Source organism: Leptidea sinapis, chromosome 19, assembly GCF_905404315.1.
Source record: "Leptidea sinapis chromosome 19, ilLepSina1.1, whole genome shotgun sequence".
Classification (NCBI taxonomy): domain Eukaryota; kingdom Metazoa; phylum Arthropoda; class Insecta; order Lepidoptera; family Pieridae; genus Leptidea; species Leptidea sinapis.
Window position 1 is genome coordinate 4,303,975 of NC_066283.1, and position 24,908 is coordinate 4,328,882.

General features: G+C 34.6%; 1 protein-coding gene and 1 long non-coding RNA gene across 7 annotated transcripts in view; both read right to left on the reverse strand.

Annotated features, from left to right (window-relative positions):
* LOC126969958 (uncharacterized) overlaps positions 1 to 24,908 on the reverse strand; it is a 238,884-nt gene that overhangs the window by 135,809 nt on the left and 78,167 nt on the right. The window lies entirely within an intron of this gene.
* LOC126969884 (A disintegrin and metalloproteinase with thrombospondin motifs 1) overlaps positions 1 to 24,908 on the reverse strand; it is a 179,960-nt gene that overhangs the window by 86,989 nt on the left and 68,063 nt on the right. For 5 of the 6 annotated variants that reach the window (XM_050815480.1, XM_050815479.1, XM_050815474.1 and 2 more), the window contains exon 2: positions 21,508 to 21,604. In XM_050815480.1, the coding sequence (XP_050671437.1) occupies positions 21,508 to 21,597 (90 nt within the window). In that variant the 5' untranslated portion in view covers positions 21,598 to 21,604. Of the gene's footprint in view, positions 1 to 21,507; positions 21,605 to 23,145; positions 23,233 to 24,908 lie in introns of those variants that run through there. The other variant, XM_050815477.1, reaches the window with a different exon arrangement.

A 24,908-nucleotide genomic window follows, 5' to 3' on the forward strand; every position in this document is an offset into this window, starting at 1 on the left:
TAGCCTATGTCCTTTTTCAAGCTCTAGTCTATCTCTGTACTAAATTTTATCACAACCGTTTCGGTGGTTTAGGCGTGAAAGCGAAACAAACTAACTTACATTCACATTTATAATATTAGTAGGGATGCCCATAATACAAATACTCAACTCCGCTTCAAAAGCAGACCTTTTCATTTGATTTTATCCTTCAATCAGTATTATTTTTGAACTTTGACTTAAACTTATCTGGATCAGGTCAATCACGCGCTTTGAACCTTCCTCTTCCTATTTCAATCAAACATATTGTTGTCTTCTCAATATTGAAGTATAAAGTCGTGACCAAGAATCCATTGATACACATAATGTTTTGTAGAAAGTTATTGACAGGTTTGACGGACAGACGCGGAAACAGGAACCGCCATTGTTTGTTTAGCAGTTCCGGCGGCTAGTGTCAAGGTCGAGATCAAACAGTTATGCTGTCTCCCGAACACGAAAAACCCAAGGTTGGACATACTTCTATTTGCTGTATATTATTATAGACAGAAGAGTAACTAAAGCACGGCAAAAGCACTGGTCGTGCAAAGAAAAAAAGTGAGTGTGTACTTACGTATGCACGCAAGAAGTTATACTTCTTTAGCGTAACAAAGCAAAAATCATTAAAATTATTTATTCCTCGTGCTATTCTACGTTTGTAGAAAGAACATTGTAAAAATCTTGCAATGATGGCTTTCGCAATTAATTATTAAATAACGAACACGGCTGTATGGGCTTTAACCATTTGCCGGTCATAATAATGGACGAAGACACCAAAATAATTAACGAATGTCGCAAACGTCAGAACATCTTAGGAACCAACTTCATGCTGTTACTTTGCGCGCGCATCTTAAAATTTCACCCTCGTCATTTTTTCATAACGTGCCTAAAGATGTATAACTTCAATAATGAAGCACAACAAAGACCCCATGTCTTCAAGATGATGTTCGTTCCTCCCGATCAGATGCTAAAAATGGGCGATAAAACAAAATAAGGTGCAAAAAGTTAGAGCCTACATCGTCAACAAAGAACTATCCCAACACCTGTCAGTAAGCCTAGAAAGACCATTGACAGATCAGATGGATACAAGGAGAATCCAAATTGGCATGCTACCTGTCTACATGGAACTATACAAGACGACTTAAGAGACATATCACTCATTGCCTATAAAAAGCATCAAAAAGAAAATAAGAACTGCCAAAAAGTTTGGCACGTAGAATAATAAGAATTATGAGTTACAAAAATTGAGGTCACTTTCACCAAAAAGCAAAATGGCGATGGACATGCTTGAGAAAAGAAAAATAAATGGACCAAAACCATAATGGTTCCTTAACCCAATGTTTGGTCAGAGATAGCTATCGCAAAAAAGGAGACAGAAAAACCGTGTACTGACGGCTTAAAAAAGCAATAGCCGAGCCTATTACAGAATACAAGTGACACCTGAAGGAGGCCTTGCTCGCAACAGAGGACTAGTTGATTGGGAACTAAAGGCTGGAACGCATTAGCGCGGCGCTGCACTGCGCGTTGCTGCGAGTCGCGGCAGAGTTGCCTTTGAGAGAATATTTTGACGCGCAGTGCAGAGACGCTCAGTGCGACACAGCAAGCGGCGCGTCGCTTCAGTATGCATACCGTTAATTGTTAAATTTATAGAATTTTGTTAAAATTGTAATAACTAAATAAAAATATTGTAATTATTTATTTTATTAGTTTAATTTAATTATTATTTTATTCATATATATTGGATGTATATCCTTACAAACTACTTTGTTTTGTATATATACAGCCTTTGTAAAATACTCTATTGATTGAAAAAATTGGCCGTTATATTTCTTGTATGTTCTTATCAAGAGCTCTATTTTTTGCGATTATTATGGTAGATTCAGTAATTTAAAAGAATAATTTATAGCGACGAATCAAAAGCGCTTAGTTGAAGCCTAATTGAATAAAGTTTATTTGACATGCAAATTCTTTTTTGTCTTCCATTAATAATTTCTTCTTCTGCACACAATAAAGAAATAATGGCCAAATTCTCGTCACTATCTTGTAATGTTGCTCGCACGCGAAGTGCTACAGAAATGACGCGAGCTGCCGCTTACTGCAGTTGTAGCGCGATAGGTACCGTCTAGCGACGTGAAGCGACGCGCAGCGCAGCGCCGCTGTAATGTGTTCCGACCTTAAAGTGTATGATTTTTTTCTGAATTTTATTGGTTGAATTCCTTTTTTAGTAATAACAACTATATTTTTGTTTAAAAAAAACTAGAGGTCCGGAAGAGAATTGCAATACTGTTAACTATGGTATCAATAATTAACCTATACTTTATAGAATACAGAGATCAAGGTATCCTTATCAAAATTTATTTATTTATTTATAAAATATTACATGACTTTATTGATTCCAATCGTTTCTTAAGTAACCTTAAACTTAACTGTCCAAAACATTATACACGTTCTGTAGATAAATTCTTTATCCCTGTTCGTAGAACTAATTATACTAGCAATTGTTTTATTATAAGAGCATGCAACACTTATAATAATAATTATAGTCATTGAGACATTTTTCATAGCAGCTATCGAACATTTGCTAGTAAAATTAAAGAATATCTTAAACATCCTTAAAATATGTCCAACCGATAAATTTTATCCCCCTTATTCATAATGGTCCGCGAACTTAAAACAGCTACTACAGAGTATTATTTCTCATTCTGACTTAGGTCATTAGAAGAAGACAGAGAGAGAATTAGCAATGCTTTAAGTTAGCAGACTATTATGATGGGGTTTGACTTTTGTGTCATTTGTATTTTTGTGTACTTTTTTCGCCTTATGTTTAATTGTATATCGAATCTTTATGTTTTGTATTATATTCACTCCTACTTTGTTTATATTTAAGTGGAAACTTTATTGGCTTGTGTAATATAAATTATGTGGTACAATGTGTTTGTTTTCCAATAAATAAATAAAATAAAAATAAAATATAATATGCAAGTCATTCTTGTGTCCGCGCTGCGAAAACTATTTACCCGTATTTTATGATAATATTATATATGCTACCGGCAATGTGTATAATCTGGTATTCTATGCAATGCCTAGGTAGTGTACACCTAAAACGTGCGTAAAAGAGGATAAACTGTTTTAAGTGATCATTTTATAATTATTGAGCTAGGTGAAAAATGACATTGAGTAGAAGTATCTATAACTGGCCACTGTTCAGGCATTATCTATAAATAAATTTAAATGTTTTATTAAAAAATGGCTCTTTCGTAAATTCTACTACTACACAGCTGAATATTTGATTTATCGGACAGCCTGGAACTAGATTATGATTATTTTATAACAATAGCAATGAAAGTACAATATCGTATATTTTATTAAAAAGAGCGCAAAAAAGATTGCTGGGAGAGTTTTTTGCGCCGCTATTTCTCTCTCAGAGTGCCATGTGTTTCTGAAGCGCTAGTAGTATATTAGAAATGACATCAAAAATAATTTTAAAGGAATCAATTCTGAGAAAATTCAAATTCAAAAATTCAAATTCAATTCAATTTGAATTTTGGAATTTGAATTTTCTCAGAATTGATTCCAGATTTCCTTCCTTAATTCTGAGAAAATATATGCCTTTTAACAATAAAGGCTCAGGCGAGAGTGAAGCTACCTTACAATGTAATTATAATTTAACGTAGTCTTTCACCAAATTAATTGGGTGGCCACATTCAACGGATGGATGACTGAAGACTTCTGTTTATATTATCGAGTGGAAAATGTAGTTGTAACGGGCAGTATCTCTGCTACAATTATTTTCTTAAACGCATACTAAGAGCATGCAGTATAACCATCGGAAAACTAGGAAGAAGAGGCTCATAAATGGGACGTTACATGTTTGAGGATGTTCACTGTTTGCACTTAGATAGTCTAGCTAGAGTATCCAAATGATTTGAGTTTCCTTTAGTGTCAATTCCGCCAATATTTGTCTTCAAACAATTCGACACGTGTTACGCCTGTACATGAGGCGTCCTCAGGACATGTTGAGTCGCCAAAATCTCTCAAATGTTGAGTCTTGTGCCAGATTTTGGTTTAGGCGATTGTTTAAGAAAAAGAATAATTTATTTTAATCGATCTTTTTACAAATGCATTGTCATTAAATTTAAATATTTTACAAGCTTATATATGACTAAATTATGATTGCCCTTGAATCGCCACACTAGTCGGAGACTGTATCGTGGGATCAAATGAAGTACAACACAGTACAAATAAAGTGGTATACATGTAGGAAGGACAAGTTAAATACGAGGGATCAAAATATTTTCAGTTTGTTCATAATTTAATTCTCCCGGGTATTTACTGATTTTTATAATCATATTTTAGACTTCATTTAAAGACAAGTATTGGCGGAATTAATACTAAACAAAACTCAAATCATTTGGATAATTATGGATTTCCGCAAAGTAACGCCTACCTCAATGTATTTTTTTAGCTAGAGTGTTGAGCTTACTAGAACCGCCCCAATCTCTTATATAATAGGCCAGCTGTATTGCGCAACGTGTGACCGAGTGTTCCAGACTAATTCCAGAATAAGTAGTTAAGGTTGCCATTGCCAAGTAAAATGAAAATGAAAAAAATAAAATTTAAAATAATTATTTCAGTAACAAAAATGATACAAACATAATAGGGGATGTGACCTTCTATTAAGTCAGGAACTCCTGTACCAGAAAGCCACGCTCTTCCATATCAATTAATATCAACAGAACCAAAAACTAGGGATCACTAATAAAATCTATAAAAATATAATATAACAAAAGAAAAATATTATACGAACAGAATGTCTGTATGTGTGTGTATGTGAGTGTGTGTCAAATATATGAGGAAATATGTCAAATATACGAACAGGATGTCTGTATGTGTGTGTATGTGAGTGTGTGTCAAATATATGAGGAAATCATCAAAAAATTCACAATTTAATCACCGATACTATAAAATTGGATCATAATTCATTAATTGAAAATGAACTTGGGTTGAACAAAATATCGTTTACCTTGAATCTTGTACTTTTAAATATAACAGCTTAAAATTATACAATAAATTTTATCCATACGGTGGACCAGAAGGTATTCTATACAATCCCTAAGAATTGTAATAATTGTCTAAAAATGTAATAATATTACATACATTGCCTATTGGATGTCTCAGATATTCAATACCACCTGGGTATTTTATAGAATACCGGAATTATAAACATTGCTCGCAACATATATATTACCCAGGTAAAGTATGTAATTCACCATGAAATTAGATATATATTTATATATTATATATTAGATGCATTGCCTGATGGCCCAAGGAAATCTATACATTACCTAGGTATTTTATAGAATACCTGAATCATATAGATTGTCGGTAACATATTCTATTGATAAGCGGTAACTTATAAATTGACGACGACCCAAGCAGTCCAGTGGTTAGTAGGTAACCTTTCCTACTAAGCTAGAGGTCTCGGGTTCGAATCCAGGTAAGTGCAAACAGTTATATGATGAATATGGATGTTTGTTTCCGAGTCATTTATGTTTATATGTGTTTGAGTAAGTATATTAAATATATCGTTGTCTTGTACCTATAGCAGAAACTATGTCTAGTTTGAGGAAAGATAAATTGTGTCAATATTAAATTATTATAATATTATATTGTAGCCGATAGTACTAGGAACCCATAAAATGCAATACAAATCACGATTAGACACAGATACGACCTAGATATTAAGCACGTGTTATCATTGCCCGGAACAGGACACAATAACTGCTGATTTTATTGATAACAGCTCAATAATGCTTTATCCGGGAGCAAAATTATGCACCCACGCGACAGCCAATCATATTCCAAGCGTTGCTTTGTTTCGCTGTCCCTACCGCGGTTGATATTCAATTACTCGAAATCTAATAATAGCATTTATTGTGTTTGACTAAGAATTGAATTAGTCAACCTTGTGTTGACAGAAAGTGTTTTTATGTCCGCATTGTCAGGTGCATTTATACATTCTACTGTTTCTATTACTATCGCACATTATTTGGAGTGAAAAGTGTTCTGAAGAGCTGTTTGACCTGATTCCTGCCGCCGAATTCCACCTTCGCATAACACACTGCAAGTTAGGATATCATCCCCAATATTTGGATGTCTAGGATTAGTTCTTTCAGAGTACTTTCGTTTGAGGAACTCTCTTTCACGTCAAAACGCTGAAAAGATCTTTCGTGTGCGTGTTTCCAGGACGATGCGTGTTTGGGTACCATCAATAAATAATTTTGTTGACGAGTCTTAAATTCGGTCGGTTCATCCATTTGGAGAAAACCGCGCGATCTTTGCGTCTTGATTAAGTTTTCATTTTTCTCCTGTAATCTTAAGCACAAACCGTTTTTTATATTAAGACTTTATGAGATTTAACTTATCGCGACCACATACTATTAAAATAAGAAGTAAATCAAGAATAATCGTGTTATATATAACATTCTAAGAAACCCAATTTAATTAATTGTATGCTGATTGGTATAAATTCAAAAGCTTTTCATTCTGATTGGTTAGAAACAAAACTAACTTTAATATCGTCCAATCAACGATGACTACTGAACCGATCGTCATGAAATTTTTCACACGGAATCACAGTAAAGGAAATGGTTTATCCGGAAACTTTTAATAGATCTCAAGGAAGAAGCCAGTACATTATATTATGAATGTTTTAAGTAAACAAACATAATATATAGTTTGCAATTTGCATCATCGACAATTCCAAACGCATACAGCATTTTACTTTTGTTGTAAATTCAAAAGAGAAATATCCCAAAGGCTAAAGACCGAAGGAGTCTTCGCAAAAAGGCGTAAAGTCATTTCACACAGGCTTAATGTTTAGAATCAACAAACACAAAGTTTCTTCACCTCGCCGTGTTTGTAACCAATAGTCTTTTTTGTTACATCTCGACTTTGCATTGTGTTTGAATAACATTGACGTTTAAAAGGACATTACGATCGGTTTAAAATAAGTAATACTCACTCTAAATGCTCATGAACGGGTGCTACTCATGGTAGGGGTTGATGCCGTAGTAATTTATTAAAAATTCCTACCACCGTGTCCAATACCAAACGGTGTCAGGTAACCGGTCTAATGGCGATGGTTGGTCCATGCGTCATGCTCGTGAACGGGTGCTACTCGTGGTGGCCGGATGATCTTGTTACCGGGAGGTCTGCTTGATGTGTTTTTTATTATTATTATTTCCTTTAAAGTTAAAGTTATTATATATTTTATTTTATGAAATGCTCACATAATGCCTCTATTTATTTACGGTATGTGTGGATCACATCTACTATACTCAATAACTCTTGTGTTTATAAGTATTAATTTACCTTTTTTTCTTTTTTTGACTTAATTGTGTAAGCCTTTCAGTTTTTGACATTTGAGTATTTTTGTTGCGTCACTTTGCATATATTGTAATTGAAATGATTTGTAAAACAATTAAAATGTAAATCCTGACTTTAAAGAGTGGCAATGAGTTTCTTGCTACTTCTTCTCATTAGCTCAACCGTTTACGAAGTAGCGGTAAATTCAATAAGAAACAATATTTATATGTTTTTTTGACATTCATAAGTGTCATTTCCGTGACCTACATGAATAAAGTGTTTTTGAATTTTAATTTGAATTTAATATCTGAATGTGCATTTAAATATGTCATTAATTATTTCTAAATCCATTGTATACCGGATGGTTTTTTTGAGAACGGCGGTGACGGCCAAGTCGGAAACTACGAGACTGAAAAAGTTTCAATAGGAGGTGAGTTTTCTACTGTTTAAAAATAATAAAACATAAAATTTGGCATTTCCTTTCATTTTTAGTAATACGTTTCTTTGCAAAGTTTGATACTTATTAGCAACAGAGTCCATTGGTCTAATAATACGGGGTGTAATTGTTTAAAAAAACATTCGGGTTGATTTCCGTCAAGAAAGTAAACTAAATATGCAGTTATGGTTTCTTATAAATCAAGGCATAACTCCTTTCACCAATTTTCTCTCTCATATATCGTTTATGTATGTATTCATACAAGCCAAATAAATCAAGGTTTAAAAATAACCTAAAAAACACTTCTAAACACACTTTCTAAGCTATTGTCAATATTGTTAATCTGGTATTTAGTGTATTAATTTAAGTCTAAATTAATATATATTATTTAAAGAGACACGTTTATTCAGTCAAATTGTTAGAAGGAGAGTTTTGGAGAGTTTTGTTATCGAGGGAATGCTTGATAACTTAATAAAAACATTAAAATAATTCAAATAATACCAAAACTTTCCACAGCTCGTTAACTAAATGACAAACGAATATAAATAATAGATTTACTCCATTAAAATATCCAGCTCAGATCGCCATTTTGGGGTAGAGATAAAATCGAACATGAAATATATGAAATATTTCCACCTGGAAGGCTAAGCAGACAAGTTTATGTATACTTTATAGAACAAGTTACATTGATATATAATATTGCGTATTTCCTGAGCAATTATCGTATATGGCTCTAATAAAAAGGAAAGCGGCTATAGTAAAGTAAATTATAAATTATAGTAACGTAAATTCCGTGAAACAGTAATGTGTAAGCAATACTGTGTTTCGGTCTGCAGGGTGCCGTAGCTAGTAAAATTACTGGGCAAATGAGACTTGACATCTTATGTGTCACGGTGACGAGCGCAGTTGTAGTGCCGCTCAGAATTTCTGGGATTTTTCGGGAATCCTGAGCGGCACTGCATTGTAATGGTAAGGGCGTATCAATTACCATCAGCTGAACGTCCTGCTCGTCTCGTCCCTTATTTTCATAAAAATAATAGTGCTAGCTCAAGACGTAGGTACTCATATAAAATTAAATTAATGAATATTACCATTAATAATAAAAAACCGTTGACTCTCACCACGGACCCCTGGTTCGATTCCCCGTTCGTATGTACGTTTATAAGGTCGGCAACGATCTTGTGATTCCTCTGATGTTAAAAGCAAGTATGGGTTGCGGTGATCACATACCATCAAGTGACACATATGTAGCTTCGTTTGACCTACTTTTATACATGAGGCACAACAAAAGTTTTGCACTTCTAGTTAATCGGAACTATTTGAATTTCGAATTAGTAGCAATAAAAAAAACAATTAGCGGGAAATCATTTGTCAATTGTTTTTTATCACACATCAAAGTTCAGAAAATGGAGTTAAGTCGAAAAGTTTTAAGAGCGTTGATTTTTTATGATTTTAAATGTTCTCTATCTTCGCAAGACTGTGCCGCTTGTCTTCAAAATGCTTTTGGGAGAGAAGCACCTTGCTTGAGCACCGTGAGGCGATGGTTTGTTAAATTTGATAGAGGTCGGGTTTCTTTACATGACGAATTTCGTGAAGGGCGGCCTTCAACTGCCGTCAACGAAAATAATGTGGCTACTACTAAGCGGCTAATTGAAGAAAACCTGCGGATCACCTATGAGACAATTCAAGGACTGTTGGGGATTAGTATCAGCCAAATTCGGAAAACTTTACATGAAGAATTGAAAGTTCGGAAACTTTGTTGTCGTTGGATCCCTCATGAACTGCCAGCGGAGCAGAAGTGGGCTCGCGTGGAACGGTGCTCAAAGATGCTAATGAAGTACGACCACAGACATTCTAATGATGTTTATGACATTGTTGCAGGAGACGAAACGTGGATTTATTGTTTTGAACCCGAAAAAAACAGCAAACTTGTAAATGTTTGTTTGAAGATGAGAACAAGCCAACAAAAGTGAGGCAGGCGAGAAAATTATGTACATTATCTGAGATCATGTTGTAAAAGCATCACATCGCCCAATTAAAGACATACTTTACATATATAATATTATGTGAAGTGATAAAGCTGTTAATATTGATTTAAAAGAGTAGCCATGGTTTTCTGAATCAAACAAAGATTTAAATTCGAGTTCTAATTGTATAAAGTATCACATAAGACACAGAAGTAAGTGAATTACGACATTTTCATTATTATGGGCTTCTATGACTAACTGTAAGTGACACCCCGCGTATACAAAGTCCAATATTTATCCAAACCAACGCAATTTACAATGATAATCACGGCAACGTAAAGGCTCCACCACACAAAATACTCGTCTACGCACGGATCGCTTAAAAAAGTCTTTTCCTATTTAATATATCAGTCACTAAAAGACTAGCATGAGCCTTAATTGATATAAGATGATTGCCCGCAAACATTATTAATTCGAGTAACTGCATTGATACAATAATTACCCATTATAGAATATTTACCACACAATATTTACGCTAAATTATCCTCAAATATGTGTAGTTGAAATTACTAAAATAAACAACCTTCAAAAAAGCACACATTTCCTGGCCAAGCTCCTGTTATTCCTCTGCTGTTGCAGGAGAATGAGATAAAATTTAAAACTACATTAGCTTAGCCCATCAACTTCGTCTAGGCACTACATAATTATTCAAGGAATGGATGAGTTATTTCAATAATGTTCAGTCGCTTTCTTGTGATACATCAACAAGTATAAACCTTCATGTATTCTCAACCTTCTGAGCCAGGCGTACAAAAAAATTTATATATTAGTAATATGCTTAAATACGCGTAATTAAAATTATATTCCCTTCTTACTTCTGTCAACGTAAGTTTGATCAAAAAATGGAGGATCTCGAAAGAATTTTCTAAAGAAACAAGAAAGGGCGCTATAACAATGTAAATTAATTTGCAATTCATCATCTAGGATATTATTTGTTGTAACAGCGACAATAGAAGCACTTTACAAAAATTTCAGCTATTTTGGTACTGTCGTTTCTGAGCCCAGTACAGCCCGTTGACAGACAAAAATACGGCAGACGAATCCATAGCAATAGAGTTCCGTAAAAGTTTCCGGAAAAGGAGGACAAACGAGCGTCCGGGTCACTTGGTGTTAAGTGATCATCGCCGCCCAAATTTTCTTAATTAATCTTCTATTCTTCTGTTAATTACCTTTCTAGTACGAATTCCTAATGACATAACATCCGCTTGCGTTGTTTTCATAGAGCTATCGCAAACGCACCGTCAACTCACCTGTCTGAAGTGGCCCTAATGCCGCATACAGCAATACCCAAGTGCTAAATTCACACACAAACCACGAAAGGCAATTAAAACTTCCACGTCACGCTGATCTAACCCCTGCACCGTTCGCAATAAGTGTCACGTCGGCGTTAAGCATTCGTGTGGCGTGTCTAATTCAGTCCAAGATCACTCCGAAGGCTTTGCGGTGATATTTTCGTAATGTGAGTTTGTAAGGATATGACAGAAGTACGTGGTGGCACTTCGAATGTTTCTTACGTGTCGAATGCACAGTGCAGTGGTGAGCGGGTTTGATTCCTGGCATCTATGGCCTATTTTCGATAAACTAACCATCGCTTATTAATTAAACTTTATAGATCTGTGTTCCAGAAAGGGACTTTTTTGGAATAAAAGTCAGAAGACGAGACTTTACCAGTGGGTAGGCTCCTTTGCACAGGATGCCGGCTAGGTTATGGGTACAACATTACTATGTTTCGGTCTGAAGGGCGCCGTAGCTAGTGAAATTACTGGGCAAATGAGACTTAACATCTTATGTCTCGAGGTGACGAGCGCAATGGAGCGCCGCTCAGAATTTTTGGGCTTTTCAAGAATCCTGAGTGGCACTGCATTGTAATGGGCAGGGCGTATCAATTACCATCAGCTGAAAGTCCTGCTCGTCTAGTCCCGTATTTTCATTTAAAAAAAAGGAGCAATACGTTCACCTGATTGTAAGTAATACGCCTAGCACAAATAATACAGTAACATTCTTGATTGAACCCAAAATTCCTAGCGCCATCGGAATTGCACTAGTTACCTTGATACAAGAGGTTATTAGCTACGGCGCCCTTCAAACTAAAACACAATAATGCTTGGACATTAATAATCGTAGGTATGTAGGTTAACCCCCCTTCTAGCCCGCCGGCATCTTGTGCAAAAAATCCTACCACTACTCTAAAGTACTTCTATAATGAAATTCTGCTTAAAGATAATCCTAGAGCTTGTGGTTTGAACTTAATATACAAATGTTACGCGTAATGCTAGAAGGTTAAATAAACTTACCCGGATATAACTAGTATTACCCAAGCCTTTTGCGTAAAGTCCGAAAATTACTTAAATCAACTTCTCACTCAAATCTTAAAGCAAAATGGTGAGCTTTCTAAAAATGTCTAAAACGATAGCATCAAAATTAGATAAACCAGCTGCATCTCATAAAGCCAAGGCCACAATCGAAGCGAAGGAAATTGAACGGGTCATGGTTGCGACATAGGTTTTTGTCAACTATTGTTTCTTGCTAAATCTGATTGAAGGTAACATTTTTTAGCAATACTTAATACAATAATTACTATGAAGTATAATATTAACGTATTTCGATGTGGTTGGAAAAGCCTTGGCTAATTCATTTAGTCGTCTGCAGTCATGCAATAAGCATGATATTTTTATGCAATCACAGCATTTAGTTATCCCCGCTACCCACGTGTTTGTGTTGCAGATTTGTGAAAAGCTTTTTTGAAGTTATACATTGGAAAAAACACCATTAATTTAGGTGGGAGGATGATATTTGACATTTGGCAGGATGGTATTGGAACTAAGCAGCAGGTATTAGGTAAAATTGAACTTTGGAATATTCCCTGTGATAAATGCGATAGGTGACAAGACATTTCTACAATATACTAGCTGACCCGACAGACGATGTTCTGTAGATAATAAAAAAAATCTGTTTTATAGGAATAATATTTCAAAACATCAAGAATTATTTCGTAAAAAATGCTCCCTGTTGTTATAATGAAATTGTTTCACAGCGGAACTGTCAAACCGTGCGTCACTAAATTCTCTCGATATAGAAATAATTATGGCTCCCAAATCGAAAACTATCCTATCTCTCAAGTTGGACCAAACTGCACTCCATGAAGTAATCCCCATTTAAATCTGTTCATTAGTTTAGGAGTCCATCGAGGACAAACAACGTGACACGTAATTTATATGTATCTTTGATGTATTTGCTCGGAGTTTCCCTGCCAGATCGAATCAGAAATGAGGAGATCCGTAGGAGAACCTGAGTAACCGAAATAGACCAAACGATTGCGAAACTGAAATGGCAGTGGGCAGGGCACATAGTTCGACGGACAGATGGCCGTTGGGGCAAAGTCCTCGAATGGCAACCACGTACAGGAAGACGCAGTGTTGGTAAGCCCCCCACAAGATGGACCGACGATCTGCTCAAGATCGCCGGAATACGTTGGATGAGGGCAGCGCAGGACCGATCGTCGTGGAAATTTTTGGGGGAGGCCTTTGTCCAGCAGTGGATGTTTTCCGGTTGATGATGATGTATTTGGGAATGAAGATTGAAATGGGGCTTCACGGTTGATTTACGAGTGACGTGGAATTGGATTCTAAATACCTAAATAATACGTTCGGTTGGAAGGAAGAGAGTGGAAGAGCGCAGGCAAGTATATCAGGACGGTGGTAAATCGAAGTTCGTAATCCCTTAACATTAAGAGAGAATTTAAAGAAATAAACATTTTAATTGTTGCCTCTGAATATATTCTTGATAATGTTGTGTATGTTCATAGACATATAAGCAACTTTTCTATAAACTGTGATAACTATAATACCAGGAACTAACATGAACTTGTAATGCCAACTACTCAGTTGAGTCGAGTTAGTAAGTCTTGTTGGGCCATGCATATGCTTTTACAACATGATGCCCAAATATCTAGAATTGTTAGAAAGTGTAAATGTGGTAAAGGTTACTATTACTTCAGTGACATTCTTACTGATAACATAGATTTGGAATGGAGCGATTGCCCTCAAGCATTTTAAATTATAAATTTTATTTAAAAAAAAATATAATAACCCGTTCTTAAAATTAATTATTAATATGAAATTGAATCTATTAATATAAACTTGTCTATTATAAAGTTGTTAACCAAATTTTTATAGCAGTAGCAAAAAAATATTAATGTCACGTTAAACAGTTTGACGCAATCAAATAAAATGATAAAAAAACTTTGTTAAAATTGGAAGTGATATAGATCGTTGTGATAAAATGGAAACTGCGTAAGCGCAGATTTTATGACGCACTTTGGGCATTTAAGAGGTTTTTATCTGACTGGTAAGTGAAGAGATATGTACCATCGGACAAAATATAAAAGAAAGAAAGAAGAAGTAAAAGATTTTTTTTCTATTTCAATGGTAGTCATTTTGGATTACACACTCTCCAAACTTCAGCTAACTGTTGATATTTATGAGATAGGTACATGACACACAGACGAACGGACAGTTTATGCTCTTCGCGTACGGGTTCTCAAGAATAATCCGCAGCTCACAAAATATCAAAGTGTTTAAAAGAACAAAGAGAATAGTATAATATAGGATCAAAGTTTTATAGTTAGTTATGCCACTGCCAAGTGATAGATGTCATTGTAACACGAATGCACAAGTTTTACAATTAATCATGGATTTCGAATATACTAGCGTATATAATAAAAGACACAGTAGATAAATGTAACAGTATAGAAACAGCCTTGTTGATAAAATACCTACCTACACGTGCCTACACTCTGTTGAAGCAATAGAGTTGTCATGTTATTTTTGTAACCGCAGCCCACTACGTTTTAATCTTCTGTTCGCTTTCAAACTTAGCCGGATTTTACTTCGTCGCCATATTGTAATTACTATTTCAAACCTATGTCTAATCACCATTATTTTTTTCATAGTAATTTATCATTGCATACTAAACTAAATTTCAATGTTTACTTTGGCAGCTTATTACGTAATATTTACATTCTCTTTGATGAAGATAACGGTAATTATCTTGCACAAAAACACAATAAGTCTTAATTTTTAAAATATTTGAATTATTTAAATAGGTTATATTTTGAGGATTTATATAAATTTTTGTTATGAAATGGGAGTATTAAAAGTAAATTTGAACATTTTTCTGTTAATTACAGTTAATATTGTGGTTACTTTTAATTAATTTACTTATTTTTAATTTGTTATTTAAACTCGTCATATTTACGTCTCATATTATAATATCTTTAAATTTTAATTTTATAAATATTAATGATAGCATTGTAAGATCCGACATGTTTCGGTATAAAAGTAGTGTTTAGACAATTTTGTAACATATTTTGCATGTCAATTGACGAAACATATTGCATTTTCAATAATATTATGTTAACATCTTTAGTACAATGTTTCCTGCAAATAAAATTTCATTTCATTACCTATGTTTACTTTATTTTCCAGCTTTCCAATGTTAACCGTTAAGATCATGCGATTGTTCTCGCAATGTTCAATTTTTGTAGGAAATGTTGTTAACGTAAAAAGTCAGTGTGTTGACCCCGGCTTTAGCTAAACCGTTAATAGTTCGAAGGCTAATCAATCATTCCATACGCGTTAATGTTTTAGAAATTCCTTTCACAATAGCGGGCGTCATGGAAAAACTTCCGAATTAAAGTTTCTGAGAAATATCAGCAATCTGTCTATCTTTTGTCTTTTGGCGCATTTCGGTAAAGTGTTGAACTGAATTTGACACTGAATTTTTGTGTTACGCGCGTAACATCTCTAAAAATAACCATATGAAGTTGGTTTCTCAATGTCTCTTATTTTTTTTTATGGAAAAGATGCACAAACGAGCGTACGGGTCAACTGGTGTTATGTGTTCACTGCCGCCCACATTCTCTTGCAACACCAGAGGATTAACAGGAGCGTTGCCGGCCTTTAAGGAAGGTGTACGCACTATAAACTATATTGGTAACTGTTATGGAGACGATACTATACCTACAAATTTATACAATACGAAAGCGTTTATACAATTATTTATGAATTTTACACACACGTGTTCTATATTAACGTAAATATACATGTATGTTTGTGACTTTTAATTATATGTACATGGTTATTGGTAATTCCACGTATTCCCGTTTGCTAATAGAGGTGACTATTTGTGATCATTTTAATTCCAAAAAAGTGAAACATTTTTGAGTTAGCATGTTTTTTTTTAACTTTTTTCAAAGAAGTCAAAAATGCAACATCGAAAAATTATTTAAAAAATTTTATCGATGTACTTAAGTCACATTTTATTATCGGTCCAAATAAAAAAATGCGAAACTTAAAAAAATATTAATTCAATATTTTTTGAGATTATTTAAAAAAAAAGTTATGAAACATGGCTTGCAGATTATTTAAAACATATAACCGTATTTTTAGCTCTCCTACAATGTATAACAACTAGAGCACATATGAAAACAAAAAAAGATGACGGCAGAAACAGAAGTCTCCTACTAGTAAAATGATTTTATTCAAATCACTCATTAATCACGTGCTCACGGGAATGATAGATCAGTCATCGCTATTCTCGCCAAATCTTAGGGACCGAACGACTCGTCCCGTGACGTCGCCACAAATAACGTTTAAGCGAAGCATTACGAAGCCTGCCACGGAAATCGCTAGTTTCAGAACACACGCGCTTCGTGCGAGCGCTCTTTCCACTGAGCCAACCGTTCGAGTTACGTATCGTTGATAAAACTTGTATGTCTTGTTAAACTCTCAGGTTGTGCCTTGAGGTTGTGTAATTAATCCCAGAAGTTATCACTTTAAAAAAATAAATTTTTTAATAAATTGTTTTTATTAAACTACATAAAATTAGGTCGTCAACCTTTCATTTCTCTATCGTTCTAGAATACCATAAGAAAAGAATAATGATTGTAATAAAAACCTGTAGTTTCATATTAGAAAACACATCCTTCAAGATAATAAATTTATCATACCGAGAATCTTTTTATACCTCCGTAAAGGAACAAGATTGATATGTTTAATCGTAAAATATTAGCATATTTATATCATTTGATAGCCAGGTGTTTGGGAGGCAAGTTTATCAATTTTTTTTGCCACTTCTCCAACGTTTTAAGAGGTAAAACGAACTAAAACTTTTCTTATTTAAAGCATTTTAAGTCACTATCCCAGCGGACCAGAGATGACAGCAATACTCCATGTGTGGCCGGACCTGGATTTTGTAGAGAGCTAGAATGTGGGCCGGCTTGAAGTATTGCCGTGCTCTATTAATGACGCCCAGCTTCTTTGAAGCCAGTTTGGGTTTTTTCCTCTAGAAGGCCACGGAATTAAGGGAAGTGTCGTCGAAGAGCGGTGATACGTCATTTGGGGTTTTTTTAATGGTAAACACGCAAACTTGCAACAATAATTAAAAATACTAAGGAGTGAATTCTACAAGATAAGAAATAATGAGATAAGGAAACGTTGTGGTCTGAAAGAAGATGTTGTGACAAAAATTGAGAAAGGTATGCTGAGATGGTTTGGACATGTCGAGAGAATGAATGAAGACCGATTGACGAAGAAAGTGTATAAGGCCAGTGTGAATGAAAGTGTTGGAAGGGGTAGACCTAGGCGGACGTTTCAAGATCAAATCAGGGAAGTCTTGAAAAAAGGCCAGGTCAAGAGTACTCTAAACCGGAGAGCATGTATGAAAGGAATAATGAAAGTGGACGAAGCGAAACAAGTATGTAAGGATCGTCGCAAGTGGAAAGAAGTGGTCTGATATCCTAACTTGTGGCGTGTCGTGGGAAGGTGGAATTCGGCGGCAGGAATCAGGTGAAACAGCTCTTCGGAACACTCGCCGTGATAAATGCGGTAGAAAACACACAATGAAGCGACATCCGGCAACGCCAAGTGATCCAGCCGTTCACAGAACTCTAGTATATCTAGTAAACCTATGTAGTTTTCCATTGAATTCATAGTTCATTGAATCGAATATAAATTCAAACGTCGCCTCGTCAATCCGAGACGAAAAAACCGTAATAAATTAAGAAGTCAAGACGTGCCAAAACATCTTTATTATTTCCTAAAATTGTACACAATTGATTTATTAATGTATGTAGGCTTATAAATATTCATGTTATATACGTTTCTCATTTGGGTTCAAGTTCGTTGTTTGTCGTAGGCAAACTGACGATAAGAATAGATTTGAGAATATTGTAGACGAAATAAAACATAATATACTCTAGAAGTAGAAGAACATAAGGTAATACTGGGTTGGGATTCAAATTAAATGGATAGGATGACGTCACGGGCGTTCTTGCCTAAAATCCGCGGCCGTTATTTTATAGAAAAGAGAACAAACAAACGTACTGATCACTAGATGTAAAGTTATCACCGCTGCCCACTATATCTTACAACACCAGAGGAATCACAGGAGCGTTGCCGGCCCTTTAGTAAAGTGTACGCCCTTTAAATTATATTGGTAACTTTTATGGAGGCTATATTATCCACTATTATGGATTGTATAGTAACACAACTCATAAAAAAGAAAAAGTGTGTGTGTACTTATGTATGCACGCAAGAAGTTATACTTCTTTGGCGTAAGAAAGCAAAAATCCTTAAAATTATTTATTGCTCCTGCTATTCTACGTTTGTAGAAAGAACAATATTGTAAAAAATCGTGCAAAGATGGCTTTGACAATTAATTATTAAATAACGAATACGGCTGTATGGGCTTGAACCCTTTGCCTGTCCTAACAATGGACGAATAAACCAAAAAAAAAAAAAAATTGCGAATGTCGCAAACGTCAGAAAAATTTTAGGAACCAACTTCACCCTGCTTTAACTTTATCCGCACCTACGGAAGTATAACTAAAAAAATCAGAGCCCCAATTTTATTGAATTTCCAGAATGTTTTGTTACGGATGTTGATAAAGCTCTTGTGAGAATGAAGCTTCAAATAAAATACTAATAATAAACTAACTTATATTTTTTATTCAAAATAGGATTTTAAATCACCTATTAAACATGAAATACCCACACTATTCTAACCATTTGGAAATGAATGCCGCAGGTCTGAGAAGAACGGGCGCAAAAAACTCAACGGGTTTTTTTTTAAATAAATTTCATCATAATACAATTTCGTACAACAAATTCTATGGTATCATTACGAAAGTTATTTATGTTGTTGTAACCTTTAATCTTTTAATTATGGCTTAAACTCTCCTCTACAGCTAATGTTACAATTATCTAACTGTATTTTAAATATAGATGAAAACATTGATATCTTCTTTTGAAACTTTCTAAATTTTAAAAAACAAATTTATATTGCTCTCCAATATTTATAGATTTTAGATTTTAAAATATCACATGTATTTCGTATAGTAATGTTGTGCCTATTTATAATTTAAGTAAATTAAAACTATTTTATTATATTTGTTTAATTCTTAGTGCATAAGTTAATAAAGTGCATTTAGTTGGTAAGCCTTTATGAATAAATAAATAAAATAAACCTTTACCACAGAAACGTTTCTTTACCATACGAAATATGTATAATGTATATATAAGCAATGATAATTATTAATGTAGGTTAAGAGTAAACTATGTCAGTACGATGTAACTCAACTAGTATATCTTAACATATGAAGTAATATTTAAATGAACATCTCCTAGGTCAAGCTCATTTGTAGCATACTCAGCGGTGGATTTACACTAAGGGCAGTTGGGACACGTGCCCAGGGCGGCAAATTTTTTAGGGCGGCAAAATTTTGAAAGTAAAAAAAATAAATTTTTAGTCTTATCAAGATTGCTCAATATAATTAATTAATTCTGTTTAAAAAAAAGTCAGACGTGTTATGGTCACCAAATAGTGCCAAATTTATAATTGTTAGAATAAAACAAATATTTATTCATGTTTTTAGAATATATGACATATAATAAAGTTTCTGCAATAAATTAGTTATTTTATTTTTATATAGTCCAGTATTGGGCGGATTTTCTTCCGGTGCCCAGGGACGGCATTAATTTTAATCCGGCCCTGAGCATACACATTTACAACACTCGTGGAAACTGCAATATGTATTACCTTTTAAATACCCCTTGAAAACGAGATCTGGAAAGGTCTAGAAACGTCGGGTTAACTAAAATAATAATAAAAATTTAATCTAATGTAAAAACACAGTCATTCATTCAAATGTGTAACACTCGCGTTAGTCAAAGAAAATTCTATTATCTTTTATCCAGGGGCGGACTATAAGTTTGTCGGGCCCTGGCCTGATGCTACTTAGGGGCCTGCCTATTATGGCAATATTTTCTAAAATATATGTATTGTAATGTAAGTACTAGGTATCTTTTATTACGAAAATAAGGGACGAGGCGAGCAGGACGTTCAGCTGATGGTAATTGATACGCCCTGCCCATGACATTGTAGTGCCAGTCAAGATTCTTGAGAAACCCAAAAATCTGTGCAGCACTACAATTCGTCACCTTGAGACATACGATGATAAGTCTCATTTGCCCAGTAATTTCACTACAATTTCACTAAGGCGCCCTACACATTACTACTTCACGGCTGAAATAAGCGCCGTTGTGATACCGATAATCTAGCCAGCATCCTGTGCAAAGGAGCCCCCCACTGTTACCTATACAGCCAACGAAAAAAGAGTACAGACACACAAGCTGCAAGTGAAAAATATAATTGCAATATAAAAGTTGTTATTCTTTTCAATGTCATATATTTCCGCCCATGCTTTTATCATTATTTTCATAAGATACCTAGCCGACCCAGGAACCGTTGTATTACATATCAATAAAAAAATAAAGAAATAAATTTGGGCTATAAAAATAGATGTTGGCCGATTCTCAGACCTACCCTATATATCATACAAATCGGTTCAGACGTATCGAAAGAGTTTGGTAACAAACACCGTGACACGAGAATTTAATATATTAGAAGTGACGCGATGGTAAGACGTTCACCTGACAGTAAGTGATACGCCCTGCCCATTACGGAGCAGTACCGCTTACGATTCTTGATTGAACTTAATATACAGTAGCAGAACCTCAATTGCGCTCGTAATTTTGATATATAAGACGTTAATCCCCTTACCGACTGGTCATCTCATACTGAATTTTATCAAAATCTATTCGTCGGTTTAGACGGTACAGAGTAATAGAAAAAAAAGTGGAATTTTTTAAAATACTTATCTTATATCTTTAAACGAGCAATTCTTGCCTATAAATATATATATAATCTGAATCTCGGAAACGGTTCCAACGATTTTAATAAAATTTAGTATACAGGTAGTTTCGGAGGCGAGAAATTGATCTAGCTAGGTTTAAATTTTAAAAAATGTAGTTTTATCCGTATTTCAATGAGAAACTGCTATAATAACATTAGAATACAAAGGTAAATTTCGCCACTATATACAAGACTATAATAGCTCAGATGGGACATTGGGTGATTCGTATAGCAGAAGACCCCGGTTCGAATCCAGATGTCCTATTAGTTTATTTTTATTCAAGTTTTGTACCTTCTTAAAATCCGAAGGCTCGGTCGTCCAGGTACTCCTTACATAAATTAGCAAAAATATCCGTAGATATTGTTCACAAAAATGATTATATTAAACTTTATCAAACGAATAAAACTTACCTTGTTATTGAGGCAGTGCGTAGACAGAAATGTGCAGAGGAAGACTACAGCAGACAGCCAGGGAACCGGTAGAGGCTGTACCACTTCCATTGTTGATCTGAAAAGAGAATGAGAAGTCAGAATGTGAACTGAGAAATGATAAACCGATTCTGCAACTTCCTTCTTGCAACACTAGTTGGATTCTATGACAGGACAAAATAAATGCCTTTTATGCCTTTTTATTGACTATCGATAGCATTGGACTATAACTATATTGGATATAACTATGGATAGATAAGATCTTGTCATTAAACGGTGACAGCAATGTATTCGTAAGTTAAACTAAGGGTAGATAGGTTATTGAAAATGGCCTTTAATCATACTGGGACTACCTAGTGGTCCAAGGATACCAAGATTGGGCTTGTCTCAAAATGATGAGTGCAGACACGCGTTTGAAATTTCAAGACTCCACAGCGCACAGTATTAAGTGTTGATACACTCTGCTCACTACGAGAGAAGAGAGAGACACGAGAGTCCTTTTGTCGAACCCCCTTAGACACTTATGCACTTTTCAAATTCATAATAGTATAAAACCTTTAAGGAAAATTTTGTTTTAATAATACACCTGATTCCCAACAAGAGTACTCGTATATGAGGCGCTTATCCCTTACATCTCGTCGATTGTTCTTATTTTGCAAAAAACAGTATTAGATAACTTCACATTCCTACTTATTATAAATGTGAATGTAAGTTTATTTGTTACGCTTTCACGCCTGATCCACGGAACCGATTTTGATGAAATTTACGACAGAGATACACAAGGGCTTGGGAAAGGACATAGGCTGCCTTTTATCGCTACTAAATGGTGGAAATTTGTATGGAACTTCGTTATTATCGATGATAACACCATGAAAATCTTATATTTATGCACTTGATAAGGAATAAATAAATATTTGTTCTAGCGGATTCAAAAAGTAGACGTGTGTGGGGACAAAAAGGGAGATGAAAGTTCTACAGTTGGTAGCTTATTAAAATGTATTTACCACATCAGTTTGTTGAGTATTATTTGTAAAATGAGTATATAAAAAAATGCTGCCACAAGTACTATAACTAAACTATTGCATGCGCACGAAGTCGCGGGTAAAAGCTAGTAAATTATAAAAAATAACCTATTTTACGATTATTTATAGTAGGGATAACCTCCCTAATTATAAGCTAACATAACATGGAGAATGTTGTTTAATATTGATTTTGAATAAATAAGTCATCATAAAAAACAAAGCCTTGCAAAATCACACGGACTAGTATAAAAATAAGGACTCCGTGTCACCTTACATAACAGTGTAGCACCAAAACAAGCCGATTAACGTGTAATACATAGCCCCACGCACACACTTACACTACTACAGGCCGATAGGCAGCCATTATGAGAATTGTCATCCTGTGTGAAGTATAAACGATACTATATAAGTATTTGTGACCATAATATATGATTATTTAAGGGAGAAAAAAATGTTTAACTAGTATCCCCCGTAACCGCACACACACTAGCATACCGGTGCTTCACTTGCTTATATCACGGCGTGGAATCCTTGTTTATCTACTCGTCCGTGTTCCAATATTGATTTTTAATAAATAAGGCATCATAAAAAGCAAAACCTTGCAATATCAATTAGTTGTTACCGCCCACGTTACTGCATCAGTTCCCGAGATCTTAACATGAATGGGTGGTCGGGACCGCAATTAATTTAGCCCTTTCCACGATTCTCAGGGCTGTCGCTATTTTATAAAACATTTCTTGCAAACTAAATAATATAATGAACGTAATTCTAATACCTAATTGACATTGTCAAAAGATTTTTTTAATGACATAGAGACATTTTTTTTTATGATTTACTAAGTTTGGTATTCTGTGTTCTTTTTATGCTATTAAAATCTATGACACCTTTCTGTCAAACAATAATCTTTGGTTTATTAGTAAAAAAAAAAAAAATACGCTTTTCAAAATATTCAAATGAATATCAATTCCTTATTGGCGATAGATGAAAAAAATACATAAATTAACAAATATCTTATTTTGCAAATTGAAACTAGGAGTGATTTTATCAAATAAATGTATTATCATCGGTCCTCGATAAATCTACGAAGTTTGAGGTTAAGGCAATAAATTCATCGATTCCGTACAAAAATAATCATAAAAAATGAGTTTCGGATATTATTGTTGGTAATTTTCAATTTTTTTTTGTGAAAATGAATGTGTTTAAATTATTTCACTTATTAAATAAGCTAGATTTGAAGGCAAGTCCTTTAAGTCTCCTCTAAAAGTATGACTTTTATTAAATCGCCTCTTTCACAAAATAAAATGAGTCCTATATTTATGTATGATTATCCTTATATTAAAAATTGGTCTCCGCTGCGCTCCAACTAGATACCGCAGGCGTAGTCGCAAAGTGCGGCAACGAACGGCACATATCATCAGTAAGTATTTTGTATTATATTAATTCCAATGAAAAATAACTCGAAGCGTATGTTACAAATTTGAAAGATACTATCGAGTGTCAAGATGCCACTCACGCAAGCATCTAATAGTTGCCGTAATTAAAAAGCTATTGTTCTTAGGTAGTGCGGTATCTAGTTGGAGACCAATCCCTAATCTAAGTGATTACCCCTTATGTGACAACCCTGCCTCTCGAAATTTTGAAAGAGAGGGAAATTAATCAAATGCCAAGAACTGAGACGGCCTAAACAAACGAAAAGGTCAATGCACTCCCAAATTATGCTGTTCTTGGAAACAATCAGCCTGCACCTGACTCTCAATACCTAAAGAGTCCTGTTTTGAGAGTACAGTCTTGTTCCAAGGTTTGATTCATTTGAATGAAATTTTGCAAAGTGATACTTGACAGTAAAGAGTTACTTTTTTGTACTAAAGATAAGGGACTTTGTCCACTACAAAGAAGTGAATTGTAGAAAATAATATTGTATTTCTTAGTATCAAACCGCCCACATTCTCTTGCAGCACCACAGGAACCACAGGAGCGCTGCCGATATCAATAGATGGTGGGAAACTATTCACAAAAAAAATATTTACTTTTTTAAGTTGATTCTTGTAGTATAAATCACACGGAAAACGCACGTAATTAATTCAAAATGCAAAAATACCACAGAGTACTCATGTACGTTCCATCGCCGCCATGGCGCTTCAAATAGGCACAATAAAATTGCTGTCAAAGATATGGAACAGCCAGCCCAGTGGTAATTATATACGTCAGTGGTCACGTATTATCGAGCTGTAAGGTTGACTATACGCTAGTGTTTCCCAAACATTGTTCGCAATGGCCCGGTCATTTTCACCCTGCCCTTTCGTGATCCACTTAATAAATTTTAACCTGATTTTATCAAGTAAATAGCATCTACACGATTAG